This window comes from Archocentrus centrarchus, unplaced genomic scaffold (genome assembly GCF_007364275.1).
Source record: "Archocentrus centrarchus isolate MPI-CPG fArcCen1 unplaced genomic scaffold, fArcCen1 scaffold_36_ctg1, whole genome shotgun sequence".
In the NCBI taxonomy this organism is placed as follows: Eukaryota; Metazoa; Chordata; class Actinopteri; order Cichliformes; family Cichlidae; genus Archocentrus; species Archocentrus centrarchus.
In genome coordinates this window covers 2,834,527-2,857,864 of record NW_022060263.1, presented here as the reverse complement: position 1 = coordinate 2,857,864, position 23,338 = coordinate 2,834,527, and the positions used below count along the sequence as shown (strand labels likewise).

General features: G+C 45.5%; 1 protein-coding gene across 6 annotated transcripts in view; it reads left to right on the top strand.

Annotated features, from left to right (window-relative positions):
* pde9aa (phosphodiesterase 9aa) overlaps positions 1–23,338 on the top strand; it is an 87,128-nt gene that overhangs the window by 63,004 nt on the left and 786 nt on the right. For 5 of the 6 annotated variants that reach the window (XM_030724415.1, XM_030724418.1, XM_030724417.1 and 2 more), the window contains 10 exons: positions 8,297–8,381; positions 11,487–11,547; positions 12,231–12,305; positions 13,398–13,484; positions 13,635–13,739; positions 14,234–14,316; positions 15,088–15,244; positions 16,202–16,315; positions 17,819–17,923; positions 18,197–18,325. In XM_030724415.1, the coding sequence (XP_030580275.1) occupies positions 8,297–8,381; positions 11,487–11,547; positions 12,231–12,305; positions 13,398–13,484; positions 13,635–13,739; positions 14,234–14,316; positions 15,088–15,244; positions 16,202–16,315; positions 17,819–17,923; positions 18,197–18,325 (1,001 nt within the window). Of the gene's footprint in view, positions 1–7,304; positions 8,140–8,296; positions 8,382–11,486; positions 11,548–12,230; positions 12,306–13,397; positions 13,485–13,634; positions 13,740–14,233; positions 14,317–15,087; positions 15,245–16,201; positions 16,316–17,818; positions 17,924–18,196; positions 18,326–23,338 lie in introns of those variants that run through there. The other variant, XM_030724420.1, reaches the window with a different exon arrangement.

Sequence of the window (23,338 nt, the reverse complement as noted above, 5' to 3'; positions counted from 1 at the left end):
GGGTGAAGGTGGTGCAGGATGAGCCTCTCCATGGTCTTCATCAGGTGAGAAGTCAGGGCCACAGGTCTGTAGTGGTTGGACTCCCTGGGCTGTGCGATCTTTGGCACTGGAACTATGCAGGACGTCTTCCACAGTTCAGGAACCCTCTCCAGATTCAGGCTCAGGTTGAAGATGTGCAGGACCACCTGACGGAGCTGGTCTGCACAATCCCTGAGCAGTCTGGAGCTGATTCCATCCGGACCCGCTGCCTTCCTGATCTTCGTCTTCCTGAGCTGACTTCTCACCTGATCAGGTGTGAGGTGGATGTGAGGCTGGGTTGGGGTGGGTGATGGGGCTGGCTCCACTGTGGGTGAGGGTGAGGAGAGTGCAGGCAGTGATGGCATTACACCAGGAGAGAGGGGGGTCAGCATACGGAAGGGGGCAAATGGGAGCTGAGGGGTGGGGGAGGTGGTCAACGACCCAGAGTCAAATCTATTGAAAAATAGATTCAGGTCGTTAGCCCACCCCCGGTCAGCAGACACTGTGGCTCCTCCATTGTCCTCAAAGTGGCCAGAGATTTTTTTCTCCAGACTTCTCGGACTTTGTTATGTTGGAGCTGTTCCTCCATCTTCCTCCTGAAGCTCTCTTTGCCTCTCCGGATCTTGTATTTTACATCCTTTTGCACTCTCCTCAGTTCCTCCTTGTCTCCAGATCTGAAGGCCCTCTTCTTCTCGTTCAGCAGGGCCTTCAGCTCTGGGGTCACCCACGGTTTATTGTTGGAGAAGCACCGTACCTTCTTGGTTGGCACAGTGTTCTCCACACAGAAGTTCATGTAGTCTGTGATGCAGTGGGTGAGGGCGTCGATGTCCTCACCGTGAGGCCTGCAGAGTTCCTGCCAGTCTGTACATTCAAAACAGTCTCTCAGGGCCTCACTGCAGTCCTCAGACCACAGTCTTATTGTCTTCTTGGTGGGGGGTTTCCTCTTCACAATGGGGGTGTAGGTGGGGTGAAGAATGACCAGGTTGTGGTCTGAGTGGCGAAGCGGGGGTAGAGGTGATGAGCTTCTTGTGACCCCTCTGTATTAACATTCATGGTGGTGTCTCTTGATTGTAGAAATTGACATGCCTACCTCCTTGAGTGTTCTTGACTTTGCAGGATGACGTGAATATTTTTTCTTAACCAAGTTCAAATTCTGTGCTCATCCACTTTAGTTATTGTACATATTTGTTTGGTGTTGCTAAGCTGGCCAGTGGAGTCCAGTGCACTTCTTTAAAAATGTAGCAGATAATTGATTTAGCCACTCCTTAAAAAACTTTCTGATAGGTTGATTTGGGCCTTTCAAACTAATGATGGCTTCCAGGATGGCTGGGATTCCTTTATTAGGAAATGGGTACAGTGACTTATTGAAACATACAAACATGAATGACAATACATAGTATATCCTCCTGAGACCCTGCGTCTCATTATATTTTGGCTTTGCTGCACCTTATTCTTCATTGTGCTCAGTAATATTTTATACTTTGTTAAGTCATGTTATTTTTGTTGTGTTATGCTATAAAATTATCCCAGTGTCCACATCTGAGGACATCTTTTTTTCTCACAAAAGTATGTAACAACCATGTAACAAAATACAACTTCCTGTTCAAGGAGGAAGCTTAGTTTATATACATATCAGGTCCATCTAATCACAAATATCTAGGAGATATTTCTAACAGGCTAGTATGACCACTTCTTCAACACAGCCTGAACTTTCTGAGGTAAGCTTTAGTATAAGACCTTTAAGCAGTCTTCAGGAAGAGTTCTCCAGGCTTCTTGAAGAGCATCCCAAAGCTCTTCTTTGGATGTTGGCTGCCTTTTGTTCTGTTCTCTGTCCAGATGATCCCACACTGCTTTAATAATATCCAGGCTCTGGGCAGGCCAATCCGTGACTGATAGCGTTTCATTATGTTTTTTTCTGTCCCCTATACAGCGGATAGGCACCAGGAAATGTTGTGTAAGTCAGTGCAAAAATGAATCATGCTGTAACTAAGTTAACTTCATCAGGCCAAGAGCACTGAATCACAGTTTGTTGTAGTTTTGGAGGAGCATGAGAATGAAAATGGTGGCACAGGCTACCACACAGCTGTCAGGTGCCTCAGCATCGACAAAATGCTCATTATGTTCATGGACACTGTTCCATTTTTGTTGTAGCCTGTGGATCTCCAACTTTGATAGATAGATAGATAGATAGATAGATAGATAGATAGATAGATAGATAGATAGGTACAGTAGATTATATATCTATCTGTGTGTGTGTGTATGTGTGTGTGTAAATATATATATTAAAAAAAAAGAAATCACAGCTTTTCTTTTTGTCCTCCAAGCTCGGGTCCTCTACCAGAGGCCTGGGAGCTTGAGGGTCCTGCACAGTATCTTAGCTGTTCCCAATATTGCGCTCTTCTGGACAGAGATCTCGGATGTTGTTCCAGGAATCTGCTGGAGCCACTCTCCAAGTTTGGGGGTCACTGCCCCGAGTGTGCCGATTACCACGGGGACCACTGTTACCTTCATCTTCTACATCCTTTCTAGCTCCTCTCTGAGCCCTTGGTATTAATCGAGCTTCTCGTGTTCCTTCTTCTTGATGTTACTGTCATTTGGTATTGCTACGTCTAGCACTGTGGCCTTCCTCCTCTGATGTCCACCACTACGATGTCCAGTTGGTTAGCCATCACAAGCTTGTCCTTCTGTATCTGGAAGTCCCACAGGATCTTAGCTCTGTTGTTCTCAACCACCCTTGGGGGCGTGTCTCATTTTGACCTCGGGACTTCCAGGTCATACTCAGCACAGATGTTCCTGTATACTATGACGGCCACTTGATTATGGCGTTCCATGTATGTCCTGCCTGCTAGCATCTTGCACCCTGCTGTTATGTGCTGGATTGTCTCAGGAGCATCTCTGCACAGCCTGCACCTGGGGGGCGTCATCAAGCTTCGGCTCTCTACCACAGGCCTGGGAGACTGAGGGATTTGTGTAGTTAGCTGTTCTTAGGACTGCAGTCTTCTGGACAGAGACCCCAGGTGTTGTCCCTGGAATCTGCTAGAGCCACTCTTACAGCGTCTAATACTTCTGTTACCACTGAGACCACATTGGACTTTACTTTCTACATCTGCTCCAGTTGTTCCTTCCTCTCATACTTCTCTTTTTTTTTTGTGCTCCTTCTTCATGTTGCTGTCCACTGGGATTACCACATCTATCACAAATGTGGTCGTCTGCTTCTTGTCAACCAACTATGTCTGGTTAGAGTTAGGGTTAGGGTCTGTTTGGAACATAAAGTCCCACAGGATCTTAGCCCAGTTGTTTTCCATCACTTTTGGCAGTGTCTCCTTTTGAGACTTGGGTGCGTTTAGTCCATATACGGCACAGATGTTCCTGTACACCATCCCAGCAATTTGGTTGTGTCTCTTAGTAATCATGCCAGGTCCTGGTGCTGTCCAGCTCTTTTTTCTGGAGTGTCATTTCTGGATGTTTCCCTCTGTGATGTTGACTGGCTCTTGCTTTAGGGTGTTGCTGTGGTCTCCGCTTAGGTTCATCAGCCACTTGGCGTTGGTGTTGTTTGAGGCCTCTTTCTGCCAGATGTTCTTCCAGTATTGTTCAGCTTCATCACTGGGTGGGTCTATGCTATTCTTCCCTTGTAGCTAAGAGTACACCCTGGATGAATCTTTGGAGGACAGGCTGTGCAGAGATGCACCTGAGACAAGCCAGCACATAACAGCAAGGTGCAACATGCTAGCAGGCAGGGTATACATTGAAGGCCATAACCAAGCAGGAACATTTGTGCTGAGTATGGCCTGGAGGTTCCAAGTTCAAAACAGGATACACCTCCAAAGATGGTAGAGAATGACTAAGGAAAGATCCTGTGGGACTTCCAGATACGACAGACAAACTAATCAACCAGACATAGTAGTAGTGGACAAGCAGAGGAAGAAGGTTGTAGTGATAGATGAAGCAATTCAATTTTATTTATATAGTGCCATATCACAACAAACAGTCACCTCGAGGCAATTTATATTGTTCTTAAATTTGCAGTCTACACTCTATCACATTAATCCTTTAACACCAGGCGATTGCTGCTGAAGCACCAGTTTCCTGCCCTTACTAGCCGCGAACAGCTGATTAAGACGTAGTGTATCACCACCGAGTCAGCTGATCAAACGAACTTTGATCAGCTGGCTTTTTACCATAACTCCGAGACCGTTTATCCTATCGAAAAAATTCAAACAGTTCCTGAAAGCTCAGAAATTGCACTTCACAGTCATGTATTATTGTGGTATTTGTTGCCGGAAGTCCGCAAACAGCGGCACTTTTGAAATTCGCTGTTTCTCATTAGACATGTTTGGAGGTGTAAGGTTATAATGTGTCCAGTCTTTACTATGTTTTCTGTCACTCTTTTTCCTCACCATTCCCGCGTGTAGCCTCTATGTAAAGCGCAACTTCCTCTGGCTCTTTACTGTCTCCATTTGGCAGGAGCCCCTCCCTCTCTGGTGTTTGCTTACTCACTGTCCGTGCCCCCTCCCCTCCCGCTCAGTGTTACCATTCATCTTAACCAATCACGTACGGCTTCCACAAAAAAAAAAAAAAAATCAAACCAATGAAAAGAAAAAAAGAATCGGCTCACTATCAGGAGCCGGCTCCCGTCGTTCACTTCAAAGAGCCGGCTCTTAGAGCCGGATTGTTCGCGACCGACCCATCACTACTAGCGAGCACTGCGTCCGGTACCGGAAGGACCCCTTCCCCGTCAAAATATTTTTGATACTTTAATCCCTGATTAGTGACTAAATATAGACCTGCAGTAGAAACGTATTTAGGAGAATGCTTGTGAATATAAAGCATTACAAGATTACGCTCACGCAGCCCCCAGTTTTTCAACATAAACACTGATGACACAACTACATACATGCTTCCCTGAGGTAATGTTATTAGAAAACACCGCATACATTTTCATTGCTTTGCAGATGATACCAAGCTTTATTTAGAAGTCAGGTGATACAAATCAACCAGTCAACCCTTTAACACGGACTGTGTTGTTGCCAACATCATGACATGTTTCTCCATATGATGCGGATGCAATCTCATAATAGTTGACCCTTTCAGTCACCATGACAACAGGACCTGAGTTTGCTTTGGTCATCATAGTGATATCATAAATCTGCTTGCATTTGAAGCAATGTGAATCAACGGTTCAGGAAACAATTCAGAACTATGCTGTGAAGGCTGCCAAATTTCCTGGCTTCATGGATAGATAAAGTTCTTATCATCTCTTTATGCAGTGTTTCTAATAATACTGCCTAAGAGAAGCATGTATAGTGTAAATAAAATTGGCCCTAGCACAGAACCCTGTGGGACTCCATAATTAACCTTAGTGTGTGAAGAAACCTTCACTAATGCTGTTTCTGTACTGTGATGAATTCTGAAACCTGACTGAAACTCTTCAAATAAACCGTTCCTCTGCAGATGATCAGTTAGCTGTTTTACAACTACTCTTTCAAGAATCTTTGAGAGAAAAGGAAGGTTGGAGATTGGCCTATAATTATCTAAGACAGCTGGGTCAGTGATGGCTCTAATATCATAACAGTGTGTCAGAGTTATTAATTATATTGAAATTCACTTTTCACATCCCATTCATATTTTTAAAGTGTGCAAGACAATTTATATTGTAAGGTAAAGAGTCTACAGTATTAGAGAGAAAACAACAATCTGATGCAACACGATGGGAAGAAAGAACTCCCTTTTGCCTTTTTAGAGACCTCCACCACAGTGAGGGGCAGCCAGAAAGAGTAAAGAAAAAAGGCAAGGATTGAGATTTAAGGACAATGTCATGGTCTTGGTCCAGTGGCCCAGTTTACTTATCATTTAGTTTCCCAGTTTGTTATAGTTTTGAGTTTAGCCTGGTCATTGTTTCCCGTTGTTCCTGTCTTCCCACATCTCTGTGTTCCAGTGTCTGCTTGTCTCCGTTCTCTTGTTTATCATATTGTGTTTAGCTGGCATTCGTGTCTTGTTTGGTTACTTCCTGTTTTAGTTTGACAGTCCAGTGTTCCCTGTGTGTTCTGTTTAGTTTTGCTTCCCCTGTTTAATTAGTTAGATTCTGTTCACCTGTGCCCTGTGTTGCCCAGCTGTTTCCTTTCTCCCATTATCACCTCCTGTGTGTATTTAAGCCCTTGTGTTTGTTCTGTTCTCTGTCGTGTCCTCCCTCATGGAGGTGTGGATTCTTGTTCCTGGTTTTCCCTGTATACCAGTTCACTTAAGTTTTGGTTACTGTGCTCCCGGCTTTTCTGTTTATATCTTTGGAATATTCTGTAATAAAACCACCGTCAACATTCAGACAAAACACAAAATATAGTCGAGAGAAGACAAAATTTTAACATCTTGTAGTATTAAAAAAGAACATCAGGAGTGAAAGGAGGGCAGTGGAAAATAAATTATTATTGCATCTTCAGCAGCCTGAGCCTATAGCAGCATAAGTAAGAGACAGTTCAGGATTGCCTGATCTAGCTGTAGCTACATGATAGTGGCCTTCAGCTCTTCTGAATTGTTGGGTCTGGTGTATGGCATCTTCCTCTTCACAATAGCCCATAGGGGTTAAAGGTCAGGTGAGTTTGCTGGCCAATTAAGAGCAGGGATTCCATGGTCCTTAAAGCAGGTACTGGTAGCTTTGGCACTGTGTGCAGGTGCCAAGTCCTGTTGGAAAATGAAATCTGCATCTCCATAAAGTTGGTCAGCAGCAGGAAGCATGAAGTGCTCTAAAACTTCCTGGTAGATGGCCACGTTGACCTTGGACCTCAGAAAACACAGTGGACCAACAGCAGCAGATGACATGGCACCCCAAACCATCACTGACTGTGGAAACTTTACACTGGACCTCAGCCAGCGTGGATTGTGTGCCTCTCCTCTCTTCCTCCAGACTCTGGGACCTTGATTTCCAAAGGAAATGCAACATTGACTTTGATCAGAGGACATAACTTTGGAGCACTCAGCAGCAGTCCAGTCCTTTTTGTCTTTAGTCCAGGCGAGACGCTTCTGATGCCGTCTCTGTTCAAGAGTGTCTCGACACGAGGACTGCAACAGCTGAAACATGTCTGCATACGTCTGTGCTGGTGGTTCTTGAAGCTCTGACTCCAGCTGCAGTCCACTCTTTGTGAATCTCCCCCACATTTTTGAATGGCTTTTGTTCCACAATCCTCTCCAGGGTGCAGTTATCACTATTGTTGTACACTTTTTTCTACCACATCTTTTTTTTTCATCTCACTAGATGGTTTTTGGACCATTTTGCAACTCACATATTCAGCCGGAAGACTTTTCCTGTTTGTGAAGCAGCAGCAACAGGAAACCATTCTGAGCAGGGCAGACATCAAGATCACACTATTGCATTTTCTCCCTGTGATTTTAAACACAGCTAATCAAAGCCTCATTAAATCCTTACTGTGATGACCTCCCAGCATCAAGAACACACTTTTGAAAAGTACACCTCAAGATTTTTCCTCTAACGATGTTTTCAGTGCTTCTCTGTCCAAACTTCTGCAGGCTAACTGTAGTTTCACAAATGACGCACAGCCACTTCACACAAGCATGCCTGGATACCTGGTCACTATAGCAACGGTGTGGTGCCCACACACATCTCTATCCTCTCATCACTTTGGTCGTCATGGTCACCTATTCTAGTGGGAGCTGCAGTGTTGTCAGAGGCAACCTTTTCTGTTTCATTGGATTGATGAAAGACTGAAGCGAGAGGACACAGAATCAGATAAAGATGTGTGAGAGTCCTGCAGTCTGCTGAGTGATCAGACAAGACTGCTGGTAATATCAAACCCGGCTCAGTGAGTAAGCCAGGATTCATGCTATCTCATCTCATCTCATCATGTGTTGAACAAAGTGCTTGAATGAATGTGTGGTCACTAAGAGCAGAAAATGGTAAATGGACTCGTTCTTATAGAGTGCTTTTCTCCTCAAGCACTTTATCCAACATGCCTCATTCATGCGAGCACTTTTTCCACACTTAAGTGCTTTCTGTCTAACATTCACACAGCAATGAACACACCGGAGGCAACTTGGGGATCAATATGTTGGCCGTTTCAAAATGGAAAGGATTCTTCCTCTGCTCATGCTGTATCACATGAATATGCCAGTGTAAGCTAGAACACAGATGACCATGTTTCTCATGTTTCTCCTACCCTTCACTTAACAACAATGGTCACTGAAATAAATAAGTGTTTAACTGTTTAGTCTTGAAAATGCTAACTTTATTGAGGTCTGACTCTGTTTTAATGAATGACTCTGTCTGCAGTGGAGGGCATGAAGGTGGTGGAGATTGAGAAGTGTCGCAATGACATCAAGAAGCTCCGTGAGGAGATGGCATCCAGGAACAACAGGTGAACACAAGCAATTCTCTGTTTCAGTTCAGTTTTATTTATATAGCACAAAGTCAGTCGCCTCAAGGCTCTTTGTATTGTAGGTAAAGACCCTCCAGTAATTACAGAGAAAACCCAACAGTCAAAACGACACCCTATGAGCAGCACTTGGTGACAGTGGGAAGGAAAAACTCCCTTTAACAGGAAGAAACCTCCATCAGAACCAGGCTCAGGGAGGGGGGGGTCATCTGCTGAGGGGGGGGGGGGGCAGGACAAAAGAAAAACAGTGGAAGAGAGACAGAGATTAATAACAATTAATGATTAAATGCAGAGTGGGGTGTAAACTTGAATAATCAGGCACCATCTTATCTCAAAGACCTCATAGTACCATATCACCCCAACAGAGCACTTCGCTCTCAGACTGCTGGCTTACTTGTGGTTCCTAGGATACTTAAGAGTAGAATGGGAGGCAGAGCCTTCAGCTTTCAGGCCCCTCTTCTGTGGAACCAGCTTCCAGCTTGGATTTGGGAGACAGACACCCTCTCTATTTTTAAGATTAGGCTTAAAACTTTCCTTTATGATCAAGCTTATAGTTAGGGCTGGATCAGGTGACCCTGAACCATCCCTTAGTTATGCTGCTATAGGCCTAGGCTGCTGGGGGTTCACATGATGCACTGTTTCTCATTCACCTTATTTACTTTGTTTATACTCCACTCTGCATTTAATCATTAATTGATATTAATCTCTGGCTCTCTTCCACAGCATGTCTTTCTCTCCCCTCAGCCCAACCGGTCGCGGCAGATGACCCCCCCTCCCTGAGCCTGGTTCTGCTGGAGGTTTCTTCCTGTTAAAAGGGAGTTTTTCCTTTCCACTGTCGCCAAGTGCTGCTCATAGGGGGTCGTTTTGACTGTTGGGTTTTCTCTGTATTATTGTAGGGTCTTTACCCACAATACAAAGCGCCTTGAGGCGACAGTTTGTTGTGATTTGGCGCTATATAAATAAAATTGAATTGAATTGAATTGAATTGAATTAAACTGAGTAAAAAGAGGTGAATAAAAAGAAACAGTGCATTATGGGAACCCCCCAGCAGCCTAGGCTTATTGCAGCATAACTAAGGGAGGGTTCAGGCCAGGGGTGAAAGTAAGCCGGTACAGCGTACCACTAAAAGTTTCTGCGCCAGTACGCAGTACCTGGAAGAGGGGGAGGAGCTGTCTGCTGTAAAGCCGTCATTCAGAACCAGTCACAGCTGCACTTTGGGTCACAATAGATCTGCTAGCAATAAGCAGTCTAAAACACGACTTATTCAGTTAATAAATAGCTTTTTTTTCTCATTTCTAATGGTTTCTGATCTGTTCGTGCCTCAGCTCTTTAGCTTCTCTCCCCTTGGAGTTCGAGGCTTTCTTCAACAGCTTTAAAACGTTCACCGCTACGTTTAATGTCTGTCTGCTCGTTACAACATATCCCAATTAAAAGCAAAGAGAGATTAACTAATTGTGTTTCATGTTTCATGTTCTGCTCAATTTCAACAACACAGCACAGCTTGAAAACATTGCTTATGACCAGAGATTTCATTTATGCTACACGCTAAGCCAGCAGTCTGAGAGTGAAGTGCTCTGTTGGGGTGATATGGTACTATGAGGTCTTTGAGATAAGATGGGGCCTGATTATTCAAGACCTTGTAGGTGAGGAGAAGGATTTTAAATTCTATTCTAGATTTAACAGGGAGCCAATGAAGAGAAGCCAATATGGGAGAAATCTGCTCTCTCTTTCTAGTCCCTGTCAGTACTCTAGCTGCAGCATTTTGGATCAGCTGAAGGCTTTTCAGGGAGCTTTTTTCCCCCAAAGACTTGCTGAGTGATAAGTGCTGCTTTTCTCTCTAACACTGTAAAATGTGGTTGCTGTTTGTCTGGTGTCACTTTGGACTCGTGATGAACATATTTCACTGTTTTACTAGAATTTATGGATTAATTATTTGAATGTACAGTGAAATGAATCAGATCTGGGAAACATAATCTCTGTTAGAGGCAGTTCTTCTGTTAATTGACCTAAAGAGTAGAACATGCAACAACAGCAACATTTCTTCATTCAGCTCCTCCCTTTTTAGGGGTCTTCACACCGAATCATCTTCCTTCATCATCTAAGATAAGATAAGATAGTGTTTATTTGTCACATGCACAGTTATACACAGTACAATGCACAGTGAAAAGTATTTTGTACCTGCAACCATATATACACACACATATAAATAAGAAGAATAAAAATAAAAATAGGTAATTCACACTATACACTATACTCTATATACTATACACTATACACACTTTTACATGGAATTATAGATTATAATATTTACATAGTGCAATAATAGTCCAGTTAGGGCTTAGAGTTGAGCAGACGGATGGCTTGTGGGTAAAAACGCCGGCCTGATGGGAGCAGGGAGAAGAGAGAGTGTCCGGGGTGGCTGGGCTGTTTTAGGATCTTCATGGCCCTCAGCCTGCACTGCTTGGTGTAAATGTCCTGCAGGTTGGGGAGGGTGGTTCTGATGGTCCGTTCAGCTGAACGAACCACCCTTTTTAGAGCCATGAAGTCCATGAAGTCACCCTATCCCAGCATTCTCCTCTGTCACACCAACCCTCTGCATGTCTTCTCCATCCATAAACCTTTACTGAGGTCTTCCTCTTTTCCTCCTGGCTCACAGCTCTATCTTCATCATCCTTTGTCCAGTGTGTCCACTGTCCCTCCTCTGCACATGTCCAGACCAGCTCAGCCATGGCTCTCTGACTTTGTCTCCAAACTGCCTAATCTGAGCTGTCTCTCTGCTGTATACCATTCTAATGCTGTCCCTCCTGCTTGCTCCCCATGAAGATGTTGAGCAACACTAAAGGGAATAATTAGTTTAGCTCACTGTTTGAGCAGGCGACCATATGCCCGAGTCTTCCCCTGTTCACTTCACTGCTGCACAAAAAATAAATCTCAAAGACGAAAAGGTAGAGCACGTGCAATAATGAAGGTTTTGCTATGGTAGATGTTCATTTAATAAGAGCTTTTAATTGTATAATTAGTGGTACAATTATTGTCATTTGTCCTTTGTTTGTTCGTTATCACCTGAGGGTCTTTTTTCTTTTTCAGTAATTTCCTGGAAGACAACAAGAAGCTGACTCCTTACAGAGACGTGCCCTCCTACCCCAAAGTAAGGCTTTTTCCTCCAGTCTGTTTCCACACGTCACCCACAGCTGCTAAAATAGCTTCGAGCGTTCAGAGTAAACAAACGCTCAAATCCGTCTGTGCACAAGTACAAAATACAGAACTACGCTTGAATCAAAGTGGTGAGATCCACAGCACCCATCAAACAGTAATAGATGTCAGTGGTGTAACCTCGGTGTGGGTCACTGACAGCTTGTCTGTCTCACATGTATCATTTTAAAATCAGACAATATTAAACTGAAGCTGTGCTGTGAGCTGCACCTGCAGACCAGCTTTGACACAAGCTCAAACTCATTTAAACAGGAGTGAATGTAAAATTATGATGGTTTCCTTTGAAATGTTCTTTAAGTCCATATATATTAATAAATGCAGGTCATTACTGACCTGCAAATGTTTGTCACACTGTGTTTCCACATAAGCAACACAAAACTTACTGTGTGAGGTTTTTGTTAACACTGCTCAGGATAAAGTGATGCCTCGTGGTGAACAGTGATTGTGCGTCGGTGTGAGGCAGACAGACCTGCTGCCTCAGTGCATGCTGACAGCAGACAATAGAAAAAAATCTGCCTTTAATGTCTGTGAGGCCAACCAGGTAAGAATGAGCACCTGGCTGAACCCGTCTCACCACAGCCTGTCTCTCCTCTCTGCATCCGTCTCCCTGTGTGTCAGTATCATCTGTCCAAGGAGACCATGGAAGCTCTTAGACTGCCCACGTTTGATGCTTGGCAGTGGGAGCCCAATGAGGTGAGACGTATTACACTCAGGTTCGTTACTGTTAATTATTACAGATGAATCAACTAATAATGACGTGTGTTTGTAACAATGTTCTGAGAGGAAGTGCTTATGTTTGTATCTTGGCTTAAAGTGAGAATGAAGATCGATGTTTTCACTTCCCAGTTCCAGCTTCAAAGCCTGTCTGAAACGCTCCCGTTCTCAGGACCAGCAGTTTAACGATGATCATACAATCATCGTTTTGCTTTGGTTTAATTGTACAAAACTGGCCTTCATTTCCCAACAATGTAACTTGGCTGCAGTTCAGTGAGTTATGCCAGTAGCAGGTCAAAGACATCCTTAGGTCGGGTCTAAGGCCGGAGAGACAGCGAACACCCAACATGACACAATTTATGCTAAAACTATTTCCAGTGCCTGAAGACGATCATATACAGCCCTGAAGGATGAAAGAAGAGAAAAGAAACCAGATATTGAACCTCTGAAACAGATTATGTATGCAGGATTTCTCTGTATGTGAGAGACGAGGTTAACACCAGGATGGAGTGGCCATAATAGTCTTGACAAACCAAACCCCACTGTCAGTGAACTCGGTTCATCGCTGCATCCACACATGCTGAGCCTCACCTCTATCACACAGATATGAAGTCGATCAGGAAACGCTGCTGCTGCTTTGAGCCCAGGAGCTCCATCAAAGACACCTGAGGTCAGCTTTAGTGTCCACAGGTGTAGAGTCAGACAGACGTGAGCAGATCTCTGTAGCTGCTCTTCAGACTCCTGCCTTCTTATTTCTGCCCAAACTGTTAGCAGTGGAGTTACAGGTAATGAGATTAAAGGTGATAACTCAGCTGAGTTGATGTGATTGGCTGCAGGCTGTGATGACGGCAGCTCAGCTCTGTGTTAAAGATTCAGCAGCTTCATTCTGTTAACTTTAGTGTCTGAAATACCACAAAATAACAGATCGTACCCTAAAAAGAAACAAATACATTTTATTAATACACAGATATATGTATATATAAATGATTAACAATACATAATTATATTGTGTTTGAATTGGTTTAAATGACAAAAACATACTCTGTACAAACAAGGTCCTTTGTTCTCCAGATGCTGAGCTGTCTGGAACACATGTACCATGACTTGGGCCTGGTCAGAGACTTCAGTATAAACCCCATCACACTGAAGAGATGGCTGGTGAGACCTGGACCCACTACAGTTGGGTCCACTGTGTTTTTTACAGCCTGCATATTAAATGAACCTCTCCTGAGCAGAGTAGAAATCCTTTCCAAAATACCAGTTTGGGACATTTCTGTGATGCAGCTGTTTCTTTCTCCCTCTTTGTAGCTGAGTATTCATGACAACTACAGGAATAACCCCTTCCACAACTTCCGCCACTGTTTCTGTGTCACCCAAATGATGTACAGCATGATCTGCCTCTGCAGCCTGCAGGTAATCTGATTCTCAGAGACGTCACTGTGAGACCAACCAGACGAGCTCGGGTCCGCCAGCTGTTGTAACTCAGTGCGGGGGCTATTTTCACTGCAACACAAAAAAGCATTTTCTCTACAACTGTGGAGTGAGCTGCACATGAAGTGAGTGGCATCCCTTTGTAGTTGCTACCACAGATGGAAAAGTCAGTGGGTCAGAACCTATTAGGAAGCAAAGTATTGACAGCTTAACTGTTAAACACAATTTTAATTCCAATATTTCAATTACATTTCAATTTTATTTATGTAACACAACACTTGCCTCAAGGTGCTTTATTTTGTAAGGTAAAGAGTGCTTAGTGACAGTGGGGAGGAAAACCTCCAGCAGAACCAGGCTCAGGGAGGGGCAGTCATCTGCCGAGGGGGGAGGGAGACAGGACAAAAGACATGCTGTGGAAGAGAGCCAGAGATTAATAATAATAATAATGTGTGTTTGTGTGTGTGTGTGTGTCTCAGGAGAAGTTCACTCAGATGGACGTTCTGGTTCTGATGACAGCTGCTGTGTGTCATGACCTCGATCACCCTGGTTTCAACAACACGTAAGAAAACAGAGATCCTGCTGTGCTTTCAGTCGCTCCTCTTTTCCATCTTATTTTGTTATGAGTTCAGTACCTACATGCAGACACTGGAGTGCTGCAGCTTACACCAACAAAGATAAGTTCAGCACGAGTCGCTGACAAACAAAAGCACTGCCTGAAGCTGCCAGGATCAGTCCCAGAGGTCAGAATACAAAACATGTTTAAAACGTAGGAACAGCAGGCGGGTGAACAAACAATTCAATTCAGTTCAGTTTTATATATACAGCACCAAATCACAACAAACAGTTGCTGCAAGGCGCTTTGTATTGTGGGTAAAGACCCTCCAATAATACAGAGAAAACCCAACAGTCAAAACGACCCCCTATGAGCAGCACTTGGTGACAGTGGGAAGGAAAAACTCCCTTTAACAGGAAGAAACCTCCAGCAGAACCAGGCTCAGGGAGGGGGGGTCATCTGCCGCGACCAGTTGGGCTGAGGGGAGAGAAAAGACATGCTGTGGAAACAGACAACACTTCTTCTTCTTCTTCTTCCTGAGACATCAGTGGCACATGACAGAAACAGGAAATAACTCAAAGCACAAATGTTGTAGCCACAGGACAAACAGGGAAACTAGAAACACAGAGGAGTGCAGCTAACCAATACAGCAGGGACCATCATCCATTCTCCCTTCATTCCCATTTCTTCCATCTCTGTCTCTTTCTGTTTTCCCTTCCTTCCCTCGCCCTCCTCCCGTCTCAGCTTCTTTCTCATGTGTGTCTCTCTCTGTTGCAGGTATCAGATCAATGCTAGAACAGAGCTGGCAGTTCGCTACAATGACATTTCTCCTCTGGAGAACCACCACTGTGCTGTGGCCTTCCAGATTCTCTCCCAGCCTGACTGCAACATCTTCTCCAGCTTTGACCCCGAGGCCTTCAAACAGATAAGACAGGTACTGATGTGCAGCTGCACACACACACCTGTACATTACAGTGACACAAATAATCACATAATTATTTGATGCAACTCTGCACACAGTAGTTAACATGTGCTGTATGCAGTCATTAAAAACATCAGTACTAATAATTATATCGTGGGTGTTTGTTTCACTGCTTCTTCTTTGGGCTCACCACTGGAGCAGTTGGCCAAATCATTGTTAAATGTACCAAATATACCAGTTTTTTCAGTAAATATCCCCACCCGATGAAGTCTTACAAAGCCTGGGTTGAAATCAGTAATGAGCGCTCAGAGAGGGTGAAATAAAATCATTTAACAACTAAAAGAGGAAACAAAGAGTTGCAAAGAGTCCAGCAAGAAAAAAGGGACCAATAAATCATCTGTAATGTGAGGGGTGTGCTATGAAGCAAGTTCCTCCCAGGCAGGCTAAACCCTCCTCAGACATAATGGGCATCATGATGGTGGTTATCAGCTGTAACCCCAGCTTTCTGATTGGGTAAGAGGGGGCAGTTTTTTCCTCCACAAATTCATGAGTGAGTGCTGCCGACTGAGGACAGAGGAAAGGATGATGCTACTGTAACTTTCCTCCTGGGCTTCATTCTGTGATATTAGTAAGCTTCAGACTGCATTCATGAAATTATTTTATTTACAACATGCTTCTTCTTACTGTAAATAAAAGCATCAGTAGAGTGTGGTGCTTCTGAACCACCTTCTGTCCCCGCTCCCTGTCATCCCACCGCTGTTTCCAGACTGATTGGGTGGGGCAGCTTCAAACCACTGCATCACATTTTACATCCCAACTTTTTCGGAATTGGATTTGCATGTCCAGTTAAGCCGAGGTCATCCCATGGATTTTACAGAAAATCCAAAGAACCACAGCTGAACTGTCCACACACCTCGAGCTGTCTGTGCCTGAGTACTGATGACCTGTTTCCCTTGTGCTGATTATCAGGGAACCATCACACTGATCCTGGCCACAGACATGGCACGCCACGGTGAGATCCTGGACTCCTTCAAGCAGAAAGTCGACAGCTTTGACTACACAAACGAAGAGCACGTCACCTGTGTAAGGACACTCAGCTTCACAGTCTCAGGGTCACATCTGCAGTTAGGTTCAGCTGAGCTGAACCAATCACAAATACATACATGTGAACATGTGAAGTGAAGATGAATGTGGCCAGGTCATCTCTGTAAATGAGAACTGGTTCTCACACATTTTAGCTGATCACTCACTCTGGATGGCATTACTTTGTCCTCCAGTAACACTGTGAGAAATCTTGGAGTCATTTTTGACCAGGATATGTCCTTCAATGCACATATTAAACAAATATGTAGGACCGCTTTTTTTGCATTTGTGCAATATTTCTAAAATTAGAAACATCCTTTCTCAGAGTGATGCTGAAAAGCTAATTCATGCATTTATTACTTCTAGGCTGGACTATTGTAATTCATTATTATCAGGCTGTCCTAAAAGCTCCCTGAAAAGCCTTCAGCTGATCCAAAATGCTGCAGCTAGAGTACTGACAGGGACTAGAAAGAGAGAGCAGATTTCTCCCATATTGGCTTCTCTTCATTGGCTCCCTGTTAAATCTACAATAGAATTTAAAATCCTTCTCCTCACATACAAGGTCTTGAATAATCAGGCCCCATCTTATCTCAAAGACCTCATAGTACCATATCACCCCAACAGAGCACTTCGCTCTCAGACTGCTGGCTTACTTGTGGTTCCTCGGATACTTAAGAGTAGAATGGGAGGCAGAGCCTTCAGCTTTCAGGCCCCTCTTCTGTGGAACCAGCTCCCAGCTTGGATTCAGGAGACAGACACCCTCTCTATTTTTAAGATTAGGCTTAAAACTTTCCTTTATGATAAAGCTTATAGTTAGGGCTGGATCAGGTGACCCTGAACCCTCCCTTAGATATGCTGCTATAGGCCTAGGCTGAGTGTTTCTTTTCATTCACCTCTTTCACTCTGTTTATAGCCCACTCTGTGACTGTGGTGTTTGGCACTGTATAAATAGAATCGAAGTGAATTTGTTCCCCAAACTGAAATATTTGTATGTATGCATGTATGATAGAGTCTAATAGAGGAGCAGAAGGAGCTGAAAGCCTTGTGTGTAGCTGAGCTAACTCCAGCAGCTCCAGTCTGCTGCAACACACTTAAGTGTTAACTGTTGAAACACAAAGTCTATTTTACTGATGTTTTTACTCAAGAAAAAACTGAAATGCAGGGCTTAAACCTATGGGTAATGATATTCAGTAAAGTTTTTATTTATTTCTGTATGTATTTTTATATTATAGATATTCCTCCTCTGGAAACAAATGTTTTTGCTCCTAAGACAACAGGTTATGTCTTGTGGGAGCCACTTATTACCTCATATAAATAAATATAAAAAAATTAGTTTTTATTTAATTTTTCTTGTGGGACAAGTCTAAAATCTCATAGCTCATGTGTTTTAAGTGAATTTAAACAGCTCTGTGTCATCTTGCAGTATGCTTGTTGCATTCATTAAAAACTTTGTTACATCAGCATTCATGGTGGCCTCGGCCTCTGACCCTGTGTTGTGTGCAGTTGAAGATGGTACTCATCAAGTGTTGTGACATCTCCAATGAAGTCCGGCCCATGGAGGTGGCTGAGCCCTGGGTCGACTGCCTGCTGGAGGAGTACTTCATGCAGGTAGGCAGAGTGGGCGAGCATTTTAATACAAGCAGGCAGCATTCCTAAGTTCGTGTTTTCCTTGGATAGGGAAAACTTTGGTTAGCTATGGTCCTTCATGCTGACACTGACTGATGCTACAAGTAGAGGAAGAATGAATGAAATCAAATTAATACAAGTTAATAAATGAGTCACCTGGAGTCAGTTGAAGTCTAGATTCATTAGCTTTGATAGGAGTAACTAAGACAGAGTGAGCTGCTTACTGAATTTCTGATGCCTGTTTGTGCTGCTCAGAGCGACAGGGAGAAGGCCGAAGGACTTCCTGTGGCTCCGTTCATGGACAGAGAAAAGGTCACCAAGCCAACGGCCCAGATTGGCTTCATCAAGTTCGTCCTCATCCCCATGTTTGAGACTGTGATGAAGGTGAGCAGGAGTCGGGCAGTGACAGTCAGGGATGAAGGACAAAAAAAGAGGAGCAAAGTGGGAGTCATGCCACTTGCCAGGTCAAGTTTGTAAATGAGAACTGGTTCTCAAACATTTTACCTGCTAAAATAATTGATTAAAAAAAAAAGAGTAGGTCCTTGGCTCTCCTTCAGAAATCTTATTACTGGTTGAAGTTTAAAGTAAACTAGCTGCTGTTTGAGGTCAGCTGCTCTCATATTACATCTGAAGTGACACTGCGAGTGACTCTACTGAGACTCTACTGAGAACTCCACTGTTACCCTGCTAATTTTAAGAATGTAGCAAACAAAGATACCGCAAATATACGTGAAGTGCCACCACGAAGAACCTATTTGTGTCTCTGCGTATTATTCCTTTTTCATCATTTCAGTTTTGTGTATTGTAACACTATATCACCCAGGAGACACAATCTGACAGCCTCAAACAGCCTGAGGCAGAAACATTTCAGTATCTCCATCACACAAACTCACTGCACCACACTGCAGTTCTGAAAGGTCGACCCTAATCTGACCATCATTCACAAGTTACAGAGCCCACATATTTATTAACTCTCAACCAGGAACATCTGCTTCTGATCTCAGTAAATGAACAGGATCGCCTCCCTCCCTGTACGCAGAGGTGCAGATATGGGTGAAAGCGGATGATGCTCTGCAGGAAAAATTACTCATCATAGCAGACTGTTTTCTAAGTTTGATGTGTCGCAATTTACTGTACTGGAATATTATTTTATTTATTTTATTTATTTAGCCTGCCGTACCATACTGTGATACAGTACGTCAGCAGGCTCTCAATGGATGAGCGGTAGAAGGTCAGCAGCAGGTTTGACCCTCAGGAAGTGAAGTCACTGCTGAGGGCACACAGCCCTGTGGGGAGCCAGTGCTCAGTGTGCGGGTGGAGGAGAGATGGGGGCCAAGTCTCACAGTCTGGGGCCGGTTGGTTAAGAAGTCCTTGATCCAGGAACATGTGAGAGGGGGGAGGCCCAGGGTGTGCAGTTTGGTGGTGAGAATGTCCGGGATGATTGTGTTGAACGCTGAGCTGTAATCCACAAAGAGCATGCGAGCGTAGCTCTGCTGCTGCTCCAAGTGGCTCAACACAGAGTGGAGAGCTACAGCGATGGCGTCCTCTGTGGATCTGTTTGCACGATATGCAAACTGATGGGTGTTGAAAGTGGGGGGCAGATGGTCTTTGATGTGCTGGAGAACCAGCCTCTCAAAGCACTTCATGATTACCAGTGTGAGGGCCACAGGGCGGTAATCATTTAGGCTGGTGACAGATGACCTTTTGGGCACGGGGATGATTGTGGCTGTTTTTAGGCAGGGGGGGATGACTGCTTGGGCCAAGGAGAGGTTGAAAATCCTGGTGAGAATCAGGGTGAGCTGGTGGGCACACGCTCTGATCACCTTGCCAGGTACCCCGTCTGGTCCGGCAGCCTTCCTGGGGTTCACTGCCAGGAGCACGCGCCGTACCTCATGCTCCTGGACAGTGAGTGGGGTGCAGCCTGGTGGGGGAGGCAGGACTGGAGCAGATGGGGTTACTGGGGCCCCACCCTGGAGCCAGGCCTAGGTAGGGAGCTCGAGGGAGAGCGTCTGGTGGCCGGGCCGGGCGCTGTCCAAAGATATGACATGGGCCCTCTTGTAGGCCCACCACCTGCAGGAGGCATCGGAGGGGTCAGGTGCAGTGTGTGTCAGCAGTGGCCAAGGGTAGAGGCCCTGGCAGACTGATCCCAGGTTATCGAGACTGGCTATTTAATTGGGACATGGAATGTCACCTCTCTGATGGGAAAGGGGCCTGTGCATGGCCTGTGCTCTGGAACCAGTCTCCTGGAGAGGGGCTGGACTCTGTTCCAGTCTGGCGTTGCCCCTGGTGAGAGGCGACGAGCTGGGGTGGGTATCCTTGTATCTCCCTGGCTTGCTGCCTGTACATCGGAGTTTTCAGTGTTAGAGTTGCCTCCCTGTGCCTTTAAGCCAGGGAACGGGTCCTGACTGTTGTTTGCACTTATGCACCAAATGACAGTTCAGAGTACCCACCCTTCTTGGAGTTGCTGGGCGGGGTGCTTGAGGGTGCTTCATCCGGTGACTCCATCGTCCTGCTGGGGGACTTCAACACTCACGTGGGCAATGACAGTGAGACCTGGTGGGCCGTGATTGGGAGGAACGGCCTACCTGATCTGAACCCAAATGGTGTCTTGTTATTGGACTTCTGTGCAAACCACAGTTTGTCCACAACAAACACCATGTTCGAACATAAGCATGTCCATAAGTGCACGTGGCACCAGGACACCCTAGGTCGCAGGTTGATGATCGATTTTGTAATCGTATCATCAGATCTGCGGCCGTCTGTTCTGAACACTTGGCTGAAGAGAGGAGCTGGGCTGTCAACTGATCACCTTCTGGTGGTGAGTTGGATCAGGTGGCGGAGGAAGATGCTGGACAGACCCGGTGCACCTAAACGTGTTGTGAGGGTGCGCTGGGAACGCCTGGCAGAAGCCCCAGTCTGTGAGATCTTCAACTCCCACCTCCAGCAGATCTTGAGGATATTGAGTCTGAACGGACCATGTTCCGCACCTCCATTGTTGAGGCTGCTGCTCAGAGCTGTGGTTGCAAGGTGGTTGGTGTCAGTCGTGGTGGTAATTCCTGAACCAGATGGTGGTCACCGGAGTTGAAGGGAGCCATCAAGCTGAAAAAGGAGTCTTATCAGGCTTGGTTAGCCTGTGGGACTCCAGAGGCAGCTAACGGGTACCGACAGGCCAAACAGAACACAGCCCGGGCAGTGGCCGAAACAAAAACTCGGGTGTGGCAGGAGTTCAGCAAGGCCATGGAAAAAGACTTTCAGATGACATCGAAGTGATTCTGACAAACCGTCAGGTGGCTCAGGAGGGGAAAGCGGTGCTATACTCACACGAGGTGGTTAAACAACTTCTTGGTGGCAGGGCCCCTGGGGTGGATGAGATTCGCCCTAAGTTTCTGAAGGCTCTGGATGTGGTAGGGCTATCTTGGTTGACACGCCTCTGCAACATCGTGTGGAGATCTGGGGCGGTGCCACTGGATTGGCAGACCAGGGTGGTGGTCCCCATCCTTAAGAAGGGAGAGCGCAGGGTGTGCTCCAACTTTTGGTGATCACACTCCTCAGGCTCCCTGGTAAGGTCTATGCCAGGGTGCCGGAAAGGAGGGTCCGCCCGTTAGGTGAACCTTGGATCCAAGTTTTCGTCGTGGTTATGAACACTAGACCAACTCTTGATCCTCTCGAGGATGTTCGAGTGTGCGTGGGAGTTTTCCCAACCAGTCTACGTGTTCTTCATGGACATGAAGAAGGCATTCAACCGCATCCCTTGAGGTATCCTTTGGGAGGTCCTGCGGGAGTATGGGGTGTCTGGACCATTGTTATGTGCCATTCAGTCCCTGTACAAGACCTTGGTCCGTATAGCCGGCAATAAGTCGGACTCATTTCCTGTGGGTGTTGGACTCCGTCAGGGCTGCCCTTTGTCACTGATTCTGGTCATGATTTTTATGGACAGAATTTCTAGGTGTAGCCAGGTGGTGGAAGGCTTCTTCCTTGGTGGCCTCAAAATCTCATCTTTGCTTTTTGCAGATGGCTTCATCAGGTGGTGGCCTCCAGCTCGCAGTTGAACGGTTCGCAGCAGAGTGTGAAGCAGCTGGTATGAGAATTAGCACCTCTAAGTCTGAGGCCATGGTCCTCAGCCGAAAAAAGGGTGGAGTGCTCACTCCAGCTCAGGGCTGAGTTCCTGCCCCAGGTGGAGGAGTTCAAGTATCTCGGGGTCTTGTTCACGAGTGATGGGAGAGCGGAACGGGAGATTGACAGAAGGATCAGGGCCGCGTCTGCAGTGATGCGGATGCTGCACCGGTCTGTCGTGGTGAAGCGGGAGCTGAGTGTGAAGCTCTCGATTTACTGGTCGATCTACGTTCCTACCCTCACCTATGGCCACGAGCTTTGGGTAGTGACCGAAAGAATAAGATCGCAAATACAAGCGGCAGAAATGAGTTTCCTCTGAGGGGTGGCTGGCCTCTCCCTTAGAGATAGGGTGAGGAGTGCAGCCATTTGGGAGGGGCTCAAAGTAGAGCCACTGCTCCTCCACATCGAGAGGAGCCAGTTGAGGTGGTTCGGGCATCTGATTAGGATGCCTCCTGGGCATCTCTTGGGTGAGGTGTTCCGGGCATGTCCTACGGGGAGGAGGCCCCCGGGGTAGACCCAGGACATGCTGGAGAGATTTTATCTCTCGGCTGGCCTGAGAACACCTTGGGGTCCCTCTGGATGAGCTGGTGGAGGTGGCTGGGGAGAGAGAAGCCTGGGCTTCTCTGCTTGGGCTCCTGCCCCGCGACCTGGCCCCAGATATGTGGAAGAGAATGGATGAATAGATGTCCAAAAGACATTTTGCATTTTCAGCACACAACAGCAGTAAGAACTGGGTGGTATGTGCTTCCTCAGATGCCTCAAGCAGTTATAGTAAAACAACAGTGTACAATCCAGTGACTGAGAAGCATGCTCCCTACACACTCCTCACCTTTGGGCATAGACTTACAGACTCTTTGACTTAAAACTGTGTGTTGGTCTCTGAATTGTAACTAGAGATCCAATAATAATAATAAGTTGACCAGTCACAGAAGTTAATGTCTGCTCTCTGTGGGAGGGGCTTCAGTCGTAGATGGCCAAAATATCCGACACACTTTGTTGGTGAAGGACCCCATATAAGAATGAGTATACAAAGCAGCTCAAACGGCTGTAACAGCAACACTGTAACAGAGATGCATAATAATAAATGATAACTATAAAATGCAAAATGATTCATAAACTGTCACAGTTCTTCTGTCCTGTAATAATTCAAAATTCTGACCAATGGCATGAGTTCCTGCTAAAAGAAGTCCCACAATGCATTGTGCTGCATGTATGCCAAGGATCTGAATGCACTGCTTCCTGTTAACACTGTCTGCTGACTTACACATCCTGACACTTGGAGTT